The sequence below is a fragment of the Myotis nattereri genome, assembly GCF_964212035.1.
Source record: "Myotis nattereri genome assembly, chromosome: 3".
NCBI classification, from domain to species: domain Eukaryota; kingdom Metazoa; phylum Chordata; class Mammalia; order Chiroptera; family Vespertilionidae; genus Myotis; species Myotis nattereri.
This window is the reverse complement of record NC_138077.1, coordinates 115,015,150-115,033,360: the sequence shown is the minus strand read 5'-3', so window position 1 is coordinate 115,033,360 and position 18,211 is coordinate 115,015,150. Positions and strand designations below refer to the sequence as shown.

The 18,211-nt window shown below is 54.9% G+C and overlaps 1 protein-coding gene across 2 annotated transcripts in view; it reads left to right on the top strand.

Annotated features, from left to right (window-relative positions):
* The window catches only part of FBLN2 (fibulin 2), a gene marked incomplete at its 5' end in the record, with an annotated part of 76,689 nt that overhangs the window by 48,957 nt on the left and 9,521 nt on the right, over positions 1-18,211 (top strand). The window contains 11 exons of one of the 2 annotated variants that reach the window (XM_081086164.1): positions 2,905-3,114; positions 3,735-3,848; positions 4,427-4,528; positions 6,696-6,836; positions 10,839-10,973; positions 12,999-13,133; positions 14,813-14,956; positions 15,087-15,215; positions 15,649-15,774; positions 17,217-17,333; positions 17,682-17,810. In XM_081086164.1, the coding sequence (XP_080942290.1) occupies positions 2,905-3,114; positions 3,735-3,848; positions 4,427-4,528; positions 6,696-6,836; positions 10,839-10,973; positions 12,999-13,133; positions 14,813-14,956; positions 15,087-15,215; positions 15,649-15,774; positions 17,217-17,333; positions 17,682-17,810 (1,482 nt within the window). The remainder of the gene's footprint in view (positions 1-2,904; positions 3,115-3,734; positions 3,849-4,426; positions 4,529-6,695; positions 6,837-10,838; positions 10,974-12,998; positions 13,134-14,812; positions 14,957-15,086; positions 15,216-15,648; positions 15,775-17,216; positions 17,334-17,681; positions 17,811-18,211) is intronic. The other variant, XM_081086163.1, reaches the window with a different exon arrangement.

Below are 18,211 nucleotides of genomic sequence, written 5' to 3'. Positions count from 1 at the left end.
TATCATCCCTCATCTATCCATTCTCACATCCACTCATCCATCCATTCATCTCCCCCACCCATCTGCTTACCTATTTGTCTACCCATTCACTCACACATTCATTTACTTATCCACCTACCCATCTGTCTGTCCATCCATCCATCCGTCTGTCCATTGGTCTTTCCATCCATCTTATTCGTCTGTCTGTCCGTTCATCTGCTCATGTATTCACCACCCCCAAATCTTTCACGTATCCATCATTCACTTACCTTTGTTCATCCATCCTCCATTCCTCTCACCTGTGCCATTCTTGTGTCCTCAGGGAACAGGGTATAATTGGTATGGAGAATGCATTTATAAATGTTGCCCCACCTGCCTGGTCAGCCCCTTCAGGCTAGCACTGTCTTTTATGTCTATATTCTCAGTGCCTGGTCCTGTGCTTGTCCCAGAAGAGTCACTAGCAAATGACTAAATGAATGATGGGTTTGTTTGGCAGCTCCCCCTTCACCACTAGACCATGAGTTCTCTGAGGGCTGATCAGACCTGTGCCCTTACCCTCTCTATCCTTACCTGGCACTGGTCCCCAGAAGCCATAGGGGGACCAGTGTGTGTGTGTGGGGGGGGGGCAGGTAGGGGGGAGGGGAGAAGGGAGTTCTAGGTACCAGTGTGGGCCCTGGAGCCTGCGTTTGCTCCTGCCTGAGGGTCAGGAGCCAGGTCTTAGAGCTTCCAGTCCTCAGCATCCCTGGGGTCTCCTCCCTCATGTGCCCTCCATGTGCTGTGATCATTGTTTCAGCTGCCAGGTTCAGTCTCTGTCACCCTATCTAAGACTATCTCCTGGACTCAGGGCCATTAGCCTTCTTTGTGCCTCTGGGACAGCAGGAGCCCAATCAAGGTATGCCAGTGAGGCAGCAGGTATTCTTTGTGGAGGTGGGCCTGCAGCCCTGGGGCTGGTGCCATGAAAGCCCTGGCTGGCCACTTCTGCAGATGTTCATACATTCTGCCTTGGCCAGCCAGGGACCAAGTGCCCAGGAAGGTTCCAGAAGCACTGGCCTAGCCTTTTCTGCAGCTGTGTGGACTATCTGGGGCACCTGTGGGTCTGTCCTGGGCACTTCAAGGATTGGGAATGAAAATCCCAGAGGTGGTCCTAGCATCAAGGTTAACGTGTGGCCCTTGGAGTCCAGCAGACTGGTTGGAATCCCAGCTCCACTGTTCTCCTCAGCAAGTCATGGGCCTTCTTGGAAACTTTGTCAGACACAGATTCTGCTCTCCACCTCACTCCCTGTGGGGAGGGATGACAGGATGCTCATCAAGGGCTTGTGGTTCCTTACCCTGTTACTGTCACTATGTTTTCATTGTCCAGATGAGGAAGCCTCACTTTGCCCTTGTGCAAATCGGGTCCTTGGCATAGTTGGGACTACCAGTAGACTCCTGTTTTTGACCTGGACTCTGGTGTACTGGATTTGACCAGACCCAGTCATCCCTGGGTCTCTGTCTTGATAATGCAAAACAGTGGAAATCTGGGCATGGGAATTATTTGCCTGCTGTCCATGGGAATTAGATCCCTGCTGTCCATGGGAATTAGATGCCTGCTGTCCAAAGTCAGGGGTTCCTGGGAGAAGACCTTGTATCCTGTGGGTACAAAGTTTGCTGGATGTGATGGTGGGCCCAACAGAAACCTGGGTCTCCCAGCAGGGCGGGGCAGTGGCAAGCATATAGAGGGTGGACCAGGCCAGGGGAAGCTGACAGGACAGAAGGACTGGCTAGCCTCACCGGCCAGCATGGACACAAAGGCTGGTCAGTCTAAGGAAGTGCCACATGATGAGGTTAGATCTAGGGGCTGCGTGAGCATGGGTGTGAAGGCCAGGGTAGCAACCATTAAGCCTGATTCAAGGTAAAATTTGGGAGGAAGTCCAGCTTCAGGGGTCAGAGGGTAGACACGGGGCCAAGAAGGGTCCAGAGCCAGAGGTTCATGTTTCTCTCCTTCAGTGACTAACTGGTGGGTAACCTGGGCCTCAGAGGACACAACTGGCAGGTCAGATAAACCTGGTTGCCAGTCCTGCTCAGGTGACCTTGTGGAAATCAGTATGCACCTCCAGGCTTCAGCATCACCGCTGCTGGGGGGATTATTGTGAGAAATGTGCTGAGGAAGCAGGCTGAGCACGAACCCTGAAGCATGGCCAGCAGCTTGCCCAGCAGAGCTGGGCACAGGGTCATAGGGCTGGAATATCAGCCATCACGACCCGCCTGTAGGTGCCAGGCCTGGCCTGATTGGGCCGGAGCTTAATGTAAATGCCTTCAATATGAAACATGTTCTTCAGATGTGAGCATATGCAGTTGCTCCCTTGAGGGGCTTGGTGGCCTGGTGCTGGCAGACAGAGTTGGGGCCCCAGGCTGACATGGAGCGTGGAGGGGTTTCTGGCCTCTCCCTTTTCCGTGACTGTATATCAAGAGCTTTCTAAGGCAACTTGGCCCTAGAAACATTCTCTCCCACTCTCACCGGCTCCCCAACGCAGCCTGGAAGGCATGGAGAGACCTAGTGCTATTCAAAGTGACACAGCTGGGAAGGCCCGAGTGATGGTTCAGATCTTAATCTGATGGAATCCAGGTTTGGGGCCCTTTCTGTTGCTAGGTGTTGTCCTCCCTGATGTCCCTGAGGTCAGAGGTCTGAATCCTATTTATCACTTTAGCCAAAGCTTCCTGAGGGCTTTTGTGGACCTGGCTCTGATGGGTTCACTCTTATTGCTGAGGTTTGTCCACCCACCCATCCTTCATCCATCCATCCACCCATCTTTCATCCATGCACGTTGCCTCAACTGGGCACGCAGAGTTCTGGTGAGGACCTGCACTGATTTTCGGGGGGCCTGAAGTCTCAGCCTCCTGCTGGGGCCAACCCAGCTCCCATCATGAGCACTGACTCCTGCCCAGTTTCAGAGGTGCAGTTGGGGAGCCGGGAGGCCCTGTCACTGGGCATGGAGACTGAGCTGCCCAATAGCCTGCCCGGTGATGACCAGGATGAGTGCCTGCTCCTCCCGGGGGAGCTTTGCCAGCACCTCTGCATCAACACTGTGGGCTCTTACCACTGTGCCTGCTTTCCCGGCTTTTCACTGCAGGATGACGGCCGTACCTGCCGCCCAGGTAAGTACCTGGATAGTCCGGGGCCAGGGCCGGGGCTGGTCTTGCCAGGCATTGTGGCATTCCAGCAGTGGGGACTACGGGGTACTTCTCCCGCCACCCCACATATTGGAACCTGCAGGATCTGGGGGCCTCTGGCAGTGGGCTTTGTGAGGCCAGGCAGATAGGCTCCTCTCCAGAACTGTCTGCAGGATACACCCCAGTGCCCTGCTCTGGGTTCGGGTGCAGAGCTAGGACCCAAGCCACAGAGACTCCCATCAACCTAATCTGTGTCCCCATTGTGGGGCCCATGGTGGTTAAGCCCCAATAGGCAGCCCAGGAGGTTGCCACCGCCCCGGTCTGGGAGGACTTTCTCTCTGCCAGCTTCCAGGGATAGATTTGTCAGTCTAGAAATGCACGCCTCTTCTTCCTTGCCTCCTCTGTCCTAGATATCATACCTAAAGTGAGATTGCTACCTCATGTACATTGCTCCCTGAGCCTCAGTTTTCTCTCCTGTGAAATGGGCGGGGGAGGATTTAAATGAGGCAATTCCTGTCAAGTGCTGGCATGGGGCCTGTTAGAGCCTGTGTTCTGGCTGAGGATGTGAGACAGACCTTCCCTCCTATCTGCTCTGCCTGGGACAGACAATGGCTCCCCACAGCCAGCGGCTGCAGAGGAGTCTGCACTGAGGTCAGAACCCTCCCAAGCAGCCCCCAACACCATCCTGCTACCACGGCCACAACCCAACACCTGCAAAGGTAAATTGTGTCTGGGGGTGGGTCTGGCCATGTGCAAGATGGGGTGCTTCTGCTTGGGGCGTTGGTTGGTCTTGCCTATCAGAACTCAGTGTAGTTGAGAAGGTGAGAGTTGTGGGGAGGGTCAGCCGGGGTGAGAGAGGATATGGAAACACAGGACAGCCTGGGCGATTATAAGGGACCCTAAGCCAGCCATTTAGCTACTTTTTTGGTCTTAGTTCCTGTGAAATTGAGAGGATACGTTCTTGTTGTGGAACTGTTATGCAGATAATAATGTGTCAAAGCTCCTTTTTCTGCTCCTGTCTTTCTTGGTCCTGCTCTCTGCATCTGCTCTGTATTCTCTTCCTATCTCCTCCTCAATCCCATCCCTGTTTCTTGAGGGAAGCTTTGGTGTCTGAGTGGTGGTGGTGGTGGCAGGACATCTAGTCCATTATCTCAGACACAAGCTGAGGTATGAGCCAATTTAACAGTGAACTTGGAAAAGGGGGCAGGAGTGAGGCTCCTTGGCGCCCAGTCCCTACGCCTGTAGGTTAGAGTCAGAAGTGATGAGCCTGCTCTGATTTCTGTGCATTTCCTCTCAGACAATGGGCCTTGCAAGCAGGTGTGCAGCATTATTGGAGACACAGCCATGTGCTCCTGCTTTCCCGGCTATGCCATCATGGCGGATGGTGTGTCCTGTGAAGGTGAGTATCATGCAGCCTGAGTTTCCTGTGGTCAGGGCCCCAGGGTGGAGATCGGACAAACAGAATGAGGGAGGTGGTCCGGATCTAAAACTTGGAAGGTTAGTGAGGGAACAGGTTTGGCTGCATTGATGAAGAGCCCCAAATAGCTTACCCGGAGATTCCTCTCATGTCGCCATGCACAGGTGTTTGTGCAGTCTGGGGTGGACACACAGATTGGCCAGGACCCCACACCTCTTTTGTCATGTCTGCTGCTCTCTAGAGCAGTGCTTCCCACCCTTGAGCCAGCTGGAAGCCTGACGACAGATGGATCCTGAGAGTCCTGTAGAATCCCCAAGAGCTTCACCCAGTAGGTCTGGAGTGGGGCCTGAGAATTTGTATTTATCACCAGGTCTCTGGACCACACTCCAACTGCCCTATCCTTGAAGGTTGCCTGTCTGCATGACCAAAGTCTATTCTGACCACATTGTCCCTGTTCCAGCCATGGGTGGAGAGAGGGAGTGCACATCCAATTACTGTAGGGCAGGACCTGGAAGTGGTATTCACCCCTCCCATTTGCCTCTGATAGGGGGCAAGACTAGGGAGTAAGAGTCCCAAATGGATGGCGCGTACTCAGTTCTGTTACTGAAAGCAAGGAGGGGACAGTGGATGTTGGTGACAGTTAGCTACCTCTGCCATGAACAAAGGGTTTGAAGAGGTTCCAAAAGCATGTCTCTTTCATGCCTTTGACCCTGCTGGTCTGGATCTTATCTCAGTGGGGCCTCTGTCAGCCGGCCCTCCTCCTGTGAGATGGGGCATTGGGCCCAACACCTGCTGGGTGGTTTCCACAGTGAATGGTGCCTTGGGAACAACCTGAGAGGCCTCAAGACTACACCTCTTCACTGTCTGGAGTCAGGACAGACATGGAGCAGGCACATGGTCTAACATACACTTCAGTTCAGGTTCAAGTTCAGGAGAGGTGTCCCTGGTGGGTTTCGGGGGTACCAGGACTAAGTCTGTCCAGAAAAATGCCCACATCCCTGCCAGAAGTGGAAACCCATATCTAGGCCCTCGGCTGAGATGTGTATGAAAACCATCCAGTGCCCAAAGAGGACAGGAGACATGCCCAGGGCACACAGCATGGTGATGACTGGAAAGCCTTGATCGCAGGTGGTAGGGTCAGATCTCAGGTGCCCTCTGGGCTTTGTTCCCATCTCTTGGGGTCTTGAAGCCAGGAAGTACCCATCCTGGGCTGGGATCCCCTTGGGCCTGGCCAGGCTGCAGCCAGTGTCTGCGTCTCTCCAGATCTCCCTCGTCTCAGTCCCTGGCAATGAAGGCTGTGGGTTCCAGGCCAGAGGTTGCAGACAGGCATTCTGAGGGTGCAGCTTTAGCCAGCAGGGAGTCCTGCTGGGCTCTATCCTATTTAAAATAATCAAATGAGTTCCCAACCATGAAAACCTCAAGAATTTTTAAAAATGTCCACATTTCCGTTTTCTCTTGAAACTTTGTAAAAACTGCCTACTAGGGGCCCACAGCCCGTTCCCTCTGAAGAGCACAGGCCCCGCAGTGCCTGCAGAGCCTCCTCTGGCTCCTCCTCCCATTATGTTGCCAGCCTGACCTCCGAGCACTTGAGTTTGCAGCCCCTGCTTGTGTGGCCCCCAGGCTGCCTGTGGAGGTGAGCACCTCCAGGATGTGGGGGCAGACAAACGGCATCTGCCCACTTCGACAGTTTGCAGGCAGGCTGCTTACCCTCTCTGACCCTGACCTTGCCACCTGTCCTTACTGGGATTCCAGCTTTGACTGTACAAACTCAGACTTGGGCCCAAAGCCCAGAGCCATGGTCGGCAAACTGCGGCTCACGAGCCACATGCAGCTCTTTGGCCCCTTGAGTGTGGCTCTTCCTAAGCCTTAGGAGTACCCCAATTAAGTTAATAGCAATGTACCTACCTATATAGTTTAAGTTTAAAAAATTTGGCTCTCAAAAGAAATTTCGATCGTTGTACTGCTGATATTTGGCTGTTGACTAATGAGTTTGCCGACCGCTGGCCCAGAGGTACCACTGATGGGCTGGGAGGTCCCCAGCTGGGCCGCCCCTCTCTAGGCCTCAGTTTCCCCCTCTGTGACTGGATGCTCCATGACAGGCTATGCCCTCTAATGGCCCTTCTGTTTTTCCTTCTGCGGCTGTCACTAGACCGAGACGAGTGCCTGCTGGGTGCTCACGATTGTAGCCGACGACAGTTCTGTGTGAACACCCTGGGATCCTTCTACTGTGTCAACCACACAGTGCTCTGTGCCCAGGGCTTTATCCTCAACGTGCACAGGAAGTGCGTGGGTAAGCGAGAGCCCCTGCTGCCGCTCTGCGCCACCAAGCCCATCACACGCTCCAGGGCCTGCCCTCTGCACTTGAGCTCTCAGCACAGCTGGCTCCCCATGTCATGTCCTGCGTGTCCTGGTGTCCTGTCCTGTTTCTCCACTGACACCCGTGGGAGGCTGCTTTCCTTAAGGACCTGCCTGAGAGTCAGAAAACTCTAATATGACTTGGCTGGATCACTGGAACAAGGAGGTCAGACCTGTGGGCAGCAGGAGAGAGTGTGTGAGGCCTAGAGGCAGAGGCCTGGGTGTGAAGCAGGACCCTCTAGTATCCCTCTGGCCTTGGATAAATGACTTCCATTTTCCAAGCCTCACTCGGCTCATCTCTAAAAAGAAGGCACTGAGGGCCTTGATCCTCCTCAGAGGTTGTATTACCTGTGTGTGTGGTGCAGCGGAGGCTGGGCATAGTGACCACATGATGGCAGCTGCTGAGATTGCCCGTAGATGTATCCAGACTCCGCTCCAGAGGTGAATGGATGAAGCTGGTTCTGAAAGACCAGCTTTGCACACCAGCTTAGTATTCATTTGCTGTGTTACCGTGAGCCGTGGGGCTCTCCTCTGACACTGTTTCCTTCCCTCTAACCTCAGAGCTTGGAGGACTGGGTAGGGCTGGTGTCCGTTCCTGGTCTGCACATGGTGCTTGGTAACAGCCTGTCCTACCTGCCTCGCGGTGCCTGTGTAGCTGGGCGCTGGGGCTCCTAGTGTACTCTGTGGCCAGTGAGGTGGGTGGACTTGATGTTGACCCATATCTGGAGGAAACGGCATAGACCCGAAGTCACAAGGACTTGGACAGACTGGGATGTGCTACGGAAGAGACAGGCCAAGGGAGAGGCCATCCTATCTGTGGGTCTGCACATGCCTCCTGTTTGTACCTGCCTCCAAGGACGGCTAGGACTTGCTGGTGGAAGGAACAACTCGCACAAAGGTGTGGTGGTAGGAACAGTGCAGGTGCGATCAGGGCACATGTCCAGAGCCCAGTCCGTCGTCTGTGTGTTTTGGGACCATGTCCAGGCTGAACATGTCTGTTCCCTCGCACCTCTGCTGCTGGACTGATAGGCCGTGGTGCTGGGCTGTGCAGCCACTGCAGACATGTTTGCCCTGGCCTGCAGCCATTGGCACAACATGTGCCCTCCATGTGCTTGCCAGCGGTTGGGCAGTTCTTCCTGTCTGGGCTGTGTGTGTGTGTGTGTGTCTGGGAAGGCGGGTCCCAAGCCTGCCAGCACCCCTCCCAGGATGCCTGCCTTCTTGCCATGGCGAGGGGTACAGCTCCGCTAGTGGCCTGGAGAAGAGACCATGTGCTGAAAGAGTTCCTGGGCAGCCAGAAAGCAGGCTCTGGGATTAAAGGAGCAAAGGTGCATTTCATTTATCAAGTTTATGAGTGCACATTTTCACTTATCTCTTCTCTCCTTACTCATCCTGCACAGACTTCTCAGGGTCTCTTCTTTGTCCTCCTCATACACTCACATGCCCGTCTTATCTGTTACAATGATTCTTTCCATCATTCTTCATCCACAAATGTATACTTGTATCTTCTGCAGTTCACTTGTTAGCTCCAGGCATGTTTGTTAGCCCAAGCTGGGAGACGGGAAACTGGTGCCCAGATGAAGAGTGTGTCTGCGGCAGCCAGACTGCCTGGGTTCAAACCCTGGCTCTGCCACTTTCTAGTTATAAGACCTTAGACATGCCATTTAACCTCTCGGAGCCTCAGTTTTCTCACCTGTGAAATGAGATAGTAATAGCACCCACCTCAAAGGGTCACTGGGAGGTTAAATATATAGAATTTACAAGTGTTTGATGTCATTATTGTGATTCAGTACATGTGTTATACTGAGGCAGCCTGCTCAGGTAGTGAGTTTTCCATCACCAGAGGTAAAGTAGGACAGTGTTGGGTGGTGCCAAGTCCAGAGGCCCTCTAATGGACATGTGACCTCTGTGAGCACTCCCCTCTGCCTTGCTGTTTGCCTTTTGTGCCTTGCCCTTTAAGAACGGTCTGGACTCCTGGGAAAAGTGTCCAAGGTGGGCTGGGCTTTGAGAAGATGGGAGGGGAGCAGTCGCCAGCTCTGTGGCCTAGCCCACAGCAGGAGAAAGGGCACAGTTCTGGGCTGGGCCCTTAGGGATCTGTTCTTGCCGCTGCCCGCTGCCCGTGCAGGCTGTGTGGCTTTGGTCCAGCCACAACCCTCTGGGAGACCTGTTGGCAGAATGGCAGCTCCTGTGTACTGCCTGATGCCGGGCAAGCCTCAGTCAGAGGTGTCTGCTGCTGTTCACACCATGATTCCTCCCAGGATCTTGGCTCCTGTCTTGGCTACTGGGCTCCGGTGTCTCTAGGGTCCTGGGAATATGTCTCCCTTTGTTAATCCAGCCTGCAAATCAGAAGTTCTTATTTTGCCAACCAAGCCTTCCTTGGAAGCCATTGACCCAGAACTCTCTCTTTTCCTACCCCATCCCCATCCAAACCAGGGTTGGCCTGGCCTTAACCATTTGTTTCACCTGTGAGTTTGGGAGAGTCTCTTTGCCCACAGCCCTGCCTCCCTCCTCTCCACCTGGTTCCGTCATCCTTGTGGACTAGGCTCAGATGTTGCTCCTCCTGAGCAGAGACTTACAGTTTGGCCCCGAGGAGATGGTGCTCTGTCCTGGGCCTGGAGACAGCTTTCCTCCCGAGTCACCACCCTGCCTTTCCTGTCTGCCCTGCCAGGCTGACAGTTCCTTGAAGGCAGGGGCTGTGGTGACACTCCCACTTGACCACCTGGACCTAGCATCACAGAACAGGCACTAGTGAATGTGTGTCCAGGAATGACAATCAGTGAGTGACTGCCCCCACCAGGCACAGCTTGCAGGCCGGCACTGCCATGTGTCCGTGTGTCCTCGCACCAGATCTGCGGTGATGCCAGAGTTGAGAACTCTCCACAGTCCCTCGCCCTCACCCTCGTTGCTGCTGCTTCTCTCTCCCTTCCCCACTGCTCATCTGGGAGTCAGTCCTTGGCCTCTTCCTTCTATGCCCTGTCCCCCCAGATGAGCCCAGCAGCTTCCTGCTCTCAGATTAGTACCTTGATGTAGACCCCTTCAGTGAACTCAGAGGTGTGTCTCCAGCTGCCTCTTGACTCAAATTCACTGTGGCCACAGGGCTCCCGACCTTCCCCTGTGAGCCTGCTTCTCCTGCCACCCTGTCCCAGCTGCTAGTGCTCACCTGTCACCTGCTTGACCAGCAAGCTTTGCAGACCTCTTGGCTCCTCTTTTTCTCTCACCTTATCTCAGGTACTGGTGGATCCTGTCGGTCCCATCTTCACTATATTTTTCAGAACCGACTGCTTTTCCTTGCCTCCATGGATGGCAGTCTAGCATCTCCTAACAGCTTCCATTTTCATCCTTGGAGTATTCACATCCAGCCAGCTCCTACCCCCTTCCACATCCCCTAACACTGTTCTCTACCCTGCAGGACACCCCTCCTGGCTGGCCCTTGGGCCTGCCTAGCAGGCCTCTTCAGGGCCCTGGCATTGGCTGTCCCCTCTACCTAGAATATTTGCTGGCCTCATTCTGTCACTTCTTCAAGTGCTTGCTCTAATATCCTCTTCTTTGAGGACCCTCCCCTGACCTCCTACTTAATGTGGTGTGTGCCCACCCGCCCTCAGCACTCCTCCTCTCCTTCACCCACAGTGCTCCTGACTGCCCTTCCTATTACACGTCTGCTTACTCAGCCATTGGGCCTCCACTTTTTGAGTGTCCCCAGGATGGCCTGTTCGTCTGTCTTGTTCACCATGAAATGAACCCCTGGTGCCAAGAACAGTGCTTGTTGGTACTTGGCAGGTACTCAGTATATCTCTGTCCAATGAATGGATGCCTAGACAGGTGGATGTCAGCACTGTACTACTCTGGGTAGTGAGCACCTTGAGGGCAGTGCTGGCTGCGCTCAGCAACCACCTGGGAAGCACCCTGTATGCAGCCTCTGATGGCATCTCTCTCCCTGCAGACATCAACGAGTGTGTGACGGACTTGCACACGTGCAGCCGGGGTGAGCACTGCGTGAACACAGTAGGCTCCTTCCGCTGCTACAAGGCTCTCACCTGCCAGCCGGGCTACACTCTTGAGGAAGGCGAGTGCACAGGTGAGGACAGGTCTGCAGGCCTTACCCCTGATCTGTCACCTGACCTGCTGTCTCCACCCTCCCGCCCCTTCAGACCCATCCGTGACCTGCCCAGAGTCACGTGCTCCCAGCATTTAGGTTTTATGCCTCTGGGAAGACCCCACAAATGATGATGTTTGAGGTAGAGGGGGTGTCTGAGGCCGATGCGCTAGGCTAGGGTGTGCTCCCAGCTTTGCTACCGTGGCTGGTGTCTGGTGCCACATATCCCCTCGCCATGCCTCAGTTCCCATTTGTATGTTGGGGTGGAGCTCCATGGGTCACTTCTATCCCTTTAACTGGAAAATTCTAGCTTCCTAGAAAGAGGGAGAAGTTTCATTGAACCTCTTCCTGTGCCTATAGGGTTCTGGGTGGCAGGGACATGTGGTAGGCATGGTGTCCTTGTTCCTGATCTCCTGGTGAGGGACATGAAGCCACACAGGCAAACAAGAAGATGGCAGAGCAGTCTTGGCTGGGTGCTCTATTAGTTGGGGATTCAGAGGGGGCCCCTGTGGAGGTGAAGTCGGAGTGGAGACCTACATAATGAGAAGCTCCTGGGAAGGGTGTTCTAGGCAGGGGAACAGCAAGTGTGAGGTCTTTCGAGAGGAGAGAGATCTTGGCACAAAGAACAGAAAGAATTTCGAGCAAGCATGCCGACAGCTTGGAAGGAGGGCACAGGGTCCGCAGACCCTGTTAGGAAAGGATCTTGGAGTCTGTTTCACATGTGATATGAAGCATTTTGTTTTTAACTGAAAATGTCCAGAAGAACATCATCAGGGAGGGAAGACCTCCTGAAACGCTTGTTTGTTACAAGTCCCCGAGGATGATGAGAAGGAGCCCTGAGGTTGGGTGTGAGCTCAGGGAGGTGGGTTAATATTAGTACAGTCCTGCTGGCTCTAAGCTGATCGCGGAGTTGGAGGTTGGATGAGCTGGGAGGAGAAATGAGCCCAGCCCCCTCTGCCTATCTGAGTGCACACACGTGACCACTCACAAGGGCAGACGCAAATCCAGGGCCAGCCCCTCTCGAAGAAGCCAGACGCCTGGGGAGGGGTGCCACCTCCCTGAACATGCCCCAGCATCCCCTGACCCTCTCTCAGCACAGGGTGCTGGGCTCCTTGGAGTGCGGAGAGGCTGCCTCTCAAGCACCAGGTGGTAATCAGAAGGGCTGTGCATGTTCATGTCCAGCTGCCTGGAACCCAGTACAGGGCCCCCCAGAGACTGGGCTACTGTGGGAAAGTGGTGGAAGCTTTGGAAACCAGAGAGGGGATGGATGGACAGAAGACAGATAGACTCATGGGCCTTGGTCTGGCTGTCAGTGAAGCCTAGTGAGTTTCAGCCTGCCCTTACTTCTGTGTCACCTTTCTGCTCTGCCTGTTTCCTGGTCTGTAAAGAGCGGCCTGAGTGCCCGCTGTGCAGGAAGTGCGGGAAAGCAGAGGGCCAGTGCCAGGTTAGCCAAGGAGCACTGTGTAGAGGTGGGGCCTATTCACCTGCTCAGTGCCATAGTAGGTAGGGGCAGCAACTCCATCCAGGTCTGGCAGCTCCACCCTCAGAAGCCATGAGCCTGGCTGCTGCCAACGCCACTTCCAGAGAAGCCTGGGCACTTGCCCTTAGGGATATGGGCTCAGGTCCCCATTTTTGCCTACCCAGGGAAGCTTGGGCAGTGGTTAAGGGTGCAGGCCCAACCAGCACCCCCTAGCTATGGAACCATGTCTGTGCGTCGGCTACCCCTGTGTAAAAAGGGGCTTGCCATAGCCCCTACTTTCTAGGGTTGTTGTGAGCCTTAAGTAGATAAATACATCTGCGTGCTGGGGACAGTGCCTGGGACCATGGAAGAGCTCAGTAAATATGGCGATGCCATTATTTCATTGTTATTGGGTGTGGGCTGGCAACGACAGTGCTCTGCCCGATTCCCATGATGCAGAATACCTTAGTAACCATCAAGTTCATGGTTGGATATGTGGGCAAGGGCCCACCAGCCTGCCAGCCCCTGACTCCCTGCCTCTGTGCCAGATGTGGACGAGTGTGAGCTGGGCACGCACAACTGCCAAGCGGGCTTCACGTGCCAGAACACCAAGGGTTCCTTCTACTGCCAGGCGAGGCGCTGTATGGAGGGCTTTCTCCAGGACCCTGAGGGCAACTGTGTGGGTGAGTGGGGTGGAGAGTGCCCTGTCCCGGGTGTCTTTCCAAAGGGCCGTGTACCAGAGACTCTGAGGGTTTAGAGATCAGAGATCTGGCTTGCTGCTCTTACTCTCGCCCAGCTCCAGGTGTCACCTGCAGATCAGAAGCTCTTTTCCTGAGCTGTTGAACCTTGGCTGAGTTACTTCTCTTGTCCTCAGTTTACCCATCTGTGGGGTTGGACTGGATGAATGTGTACCCAGTTTCTTTCAACCCAGTTAATAGGAAGGATATATTTTATATCTTGACATGGTGCGCGCGAGCGCGCGCGCGCACGCGCGCACACACACACACACACACACACAACTGGAACACAAACCTCACAAAACATTACTGCATGTGGTACAGCTATGGGACCTGGAGGCCGATTGCATGTGTACTCATGGGTTGAGACCTGCAGTTTGACAGATACTGGCCTCGTTGTCCCCATGTGGACCTGATGAGGTCTCACGCTCTTCCCATCTCTCTTCCACGGCTATCAAAGAGCCCGTGGTCTGCAGCCAGGAGGCTCCATCCACCCAAGGCTGCTGATCATAAGACCTGGAGGCGGAGCACCAGTATCCCAGAGGACCGGCACCATCAAGGCCACGCTCACCTAGAGAGGGATGAAAGACAGAGGGAGGTGGAGAGGCAGGCCCTGTGTGGGCCAGCCACTGGTGCAGACAGAAATGGATCTGTTAGAATACAGCTCTGTCACATGCCCTCTCAACAGCTTGTGGGATGTGTGTCCCCATCTTACAGAGTGGGCACTTTATCTGAAAGCTTCCTTAAGACTCTTCGGGGATCCCACTAGCCAGTCTGGGATGTGGAGCACTTCCTGAGGTACCCCCTTAACAACTGTGTCTCAACATTGTCACAGGACATGGGAAACCCCTCAGGACACTACAAGCTATGGACATGAGAAGGTTGCTGTGGTTTGCCCTGGTACACCCAGCCAGGGTCCGGGCAAGGTGGGGCAGGGTCTGCCCGACTGGAAGCATTCCTCAGCGATTCACTCTCTGACATTTCCTTCACCACTGCTAGATGTCTGGGTGGAACAAGACATCTTAGAGGGGAGAGATTAAATAAGCAAACACATTTATACAAGTTGCAGCTATTCAGGGGTGCTTTTCTCAGTAATAAAACAAGTAGGGATACAATGGTCAGGCAGGGCATCCCTGAGGAGGTGACATCGGGGCAGGGCCTGAGGAAATAATGGAGCCAACCATGAAAATAGTAGGGGGTAGTGTGTGCCAGAGGAGGGGTGACAGAATGTGCAAAGGCCCTGCGTGGTGCTGTGACCAGGCCTGGTGGGACGAGAAGGAGGCCAGTGGGCTGGGTACAGTGTGCAATAGCAATAGAGGGTGAATTTGACAAGCTGGCAGGTGTGGAGAGGCCAGAGGTGGGTATGACTTGCCACAGTTACCCTAGAAGTCAGCCTTGATTCCCCCCACTCCCTGGCTTTAGCTGCTCCATTAGAAAGCAACTGGCAGGTCCGTGGGTTCTGAAAATTGGAGCCTTCTGTGCTATGAAACAATCTGACCCCATAGTCCTAACCTGGGCTGATCTGGAGCCTAGGACCGGCCTCCTCCCAGTGTAGCCCTGGACCCAGATGCTGGGGCTGGGGAGGGGCTGTGCAGGCTCCCTGTCACCCACACCCACCTCTGCAGACATCAACGAGTGTACATCACTGTCTGAGCCATGCCGCCCTGGCTTCAGCTGCATTAACACGGTGGGATCTTACACATGCCAGAGGAACCCACTGCTCTGCAGACGAGGCTACCACGCCAGCCAGGATGGAACCAAATGTGTGGGTAAGGCCAGACAGCTCTCTGCCCCCACACCCCCAGCCTGCCTTGGCCTTCCTGGGTTCCTGGCCTGTGGGAGTTCCCTGTAGGGGGCGAGCTTGGGCCTCAGGGTGTCTTTCTTACCTTCCCCTGACAGATGTGAATGAGTGTGAGGCGGGCATGCACCACTGCAAGGAGGGCCAGGTGTGCCACAACCTCCCTGGCTCCTACCGCTGCGACTGCAAAGCTGGCTTTCAGCAGGATGCCTTTGGTCGGGCCTGTGTAGGTAGGTGGAGGCTGGTTGCTAAGACCCTTATCCAGCTCCCTTGAGCAGTGCCCACCTGCCCCAGGCCAGCCTTCTGGCCTCCGCCTCCTTTCTGCAAGCCCCTACCTCACCCTGCCCTCTCTGGGCTTGACTGCTCTCCTGCCTCTTGTCTAGCTGTGGCTCTGCTCCCTCTGCTCTTCTCAGCCTCATCCCCATTGCCCTCTTCTCTTGCCCCTTGCTGTGTCTATCTGTCCCTATGTCTGCCTCCAGTCTCCCTCCAACATTCTCACTGCCTTTCTCCCCTGTCCTCAGCCTTTTTGCTCCCCACTCTCTGTCTGGCTCTCTCCCTATCTCTTCTGGGTCCCTGGATCCCTCTTTCAGCCCCCTCTTATACTGGGGGTGGAGGGAGCCAACTTCCGGGAGTTGCCCACCCACCTTCGTGGCCTGCCCACAGATGTGAATGAATGCTGGACCTCCCCTGGCCGCCTGTGCCAGCACACATGCGAGAACACGCTTGGCTCCTACCGCTGTTCCTGTGCCTCCGGCTTCCAGCTGGCTGCTGATGGCAAGCACTGCAAAGGTACTGGACCCGGCCCTCTTCCCCGGCCCTCCTCACTCTCCTCCTGGGAAAGAGGGTCTGCTGAGACCCTTGGGGAAGCTGTGCACCTCTCCCTGACCACTGGGCCTGGCAAAGGAACTGGCCCTGCCATGGGTCAGGACCTGGACAGGACAGAGGAGTGTGACCAGGCCCAGCTGCATCAGACAGCATTTGAATATGCTGCGAAACCTGACCTTATTCTCACTCATTCATTCATTTATTATAATCACATGTGAGCACCTCCTTGTGCCTGGCTGGCAGCAGTGTTGTAGGGATGCGGCCTCTTCCTCCGAGGCATTGCTGTGGTCATTCATTCACTTTCTGGCCCTTAAGCCTTCACACACCCCATCCCTGCCTAATGCCCTTTGTCTACTGCTCTACTGTCTGATCTGCCCAGGTTAGGCTCTACAGAGATGAAACCAGTGTGGCCTCTGGGCCTGGAAGCTCAGAGCCTGGCAGAGATCATTCGTTCATTCATTCTGTGTGTTGTGAGGTCCTGAGGATCTAGATGGGAATCAGTGGCCTGGGAGGCCCTGCCCAATCTGATTTCCCTCCTCCCACTCCTTCCACTCACTCTGTTCTGACCACACCCACCTCCGCTCTGTTCCTTGAGGGCACCACGCATGTGCCAAGTGCCATGCGCCATCTCAGGGTCATTGCTCTTGTACCTTCTTCTGCCTGGAATGCTTCCCTCGATGCCCACATGGCTTCGAAATTGCAACCCTCCCAGACACAGTGCCTGCCTCCTTCTCTGCTCTTTCTCCATTGCACTTGCTACCTTTTGACACACTGGTTATCCGACTCATTTAATTAGCTCCATCTCTCCTCCATTCCTCTGCAGCACACATCAGTGGGACTTTATCCCTCTTGTTCACGGTGACATGCCCAGTGCCAGAAGTTCTTAGCTGGGTGAATGAAAGACCCATCTTGCCCACAGAGTCCAGTCCATGTTCCATCTAAGCCAGGAGGCGACCCTTCACTCAGTCACACACTCATTGTTCCGCTCACATTGTCCTGCACACCAGCACTTGTGCCTCCCCTCCCCCATGCAGTGGCTGATGTTAGAGGCCTGCGGGGTTCCTTGTTAGCACCTGGGTGGCACTTGGAGAGCCATGTGTGCCATGTGCTGAGGACCCTCAGTAGGGAAGCATCTAGTTCCTGACCAGGGACCTAAGTCCAACCTGTGGCTGCGTCTTCCAGGCAGCAGGCCAGGCCAGGACTCCATAGTAAGTCCAGCCCTGCCCCTGCCTCAGCTGCCTGCCCCCGGTGTGCCACTTGTCCTTATCTGGGCCTGTGATTCCTCATTTGTTCGAAGGGAGGCTGGAGCTAATGTTCTCACAAGAGACACCCCAGGTGAGCCTGGAGTCTGGTTTTCATCTCTGGGTTAGGGGGTTCCACTGTGACCACCGCTGGTCTCCCTGCAGATGTGAATGAGTGTGAGACCCAGCGCTGCAGCCAGGAGTGCGCCAACATCTATGGCTCCTACCAATGCTACTGTCGCCAAGGTTACCAGTTGGCCGAGGATGGGCACACCTGTACAGGTACCTCAGCTCTGCCCAGGGCCCCTTCCTGAGAGGCACCCCTTCCCTGAACACCCCTTCCCTGAGGCACCCCTTTCCTGACCTGAGTGGGATGAAGGGTTCAGTTAAATGCATCCAGACCTGTGTTTGGCACCTGATTGTTCCTTAGCTGGTAGTATTTGTGGAGCAGCCCCCGGGAACAAGCACTAGAATGGGAGTCCTGTTTTTGCTGTGTGGCCTTGGGCAAGTCTCTTCCTCTCTCTGAGCCCTATTGTCCTCCTCTGTAAAATGGACCCCTGAGCTCACATGGCTGTGAGTGGCTGGGCCCTGCCATTGGGCAGTGTCACAGAGTGAACCTCTCTCTGGCAGACATCAACGAGTGTGCTCAGGGTGCCGGCATCCTTTGTGCCTTCCGCTGTATCAACGTGCCAGGGAGCTACCAGTGTGCATGCCCAGAGAGGGGCTATACCATGATGGCCAACGGCAGGTCCTGCAAGGGTAAGCAAGGGGTCCCTGCCCACCAGAGCCTCAGCCAGGACCCTAGCAGACTTGGAAAGCCTCAAACAGCATTCTGTGCACTTGGAAGTCTGACACCAAGGGCTTAAGTACAGAATGGCCAGTGCCTCTGGTGATCTGTGGCTGGGATGGGAAAGGTGACAATCTTTCTGCTTCTTGACCCAGCTTAGAATTTTCCAGACTTGGACTCAGCTCTGTGCCTTGCCCTAGGAGCAGGGCAGAGAGCCTGTGGGTGGTTCTAAAAGACACAAGAGACCTGTCTAGGGAGAGGTGTGCAGAAGAACAGCCTTAGGGGTCCCAGTCTCTGTCCCCAAGTGTTCCAGATGCTATCCAGAGACCAGGCCAGCCAGGTCTTTGGGCCCAGAGGGTGAGGGGGGTCCCCC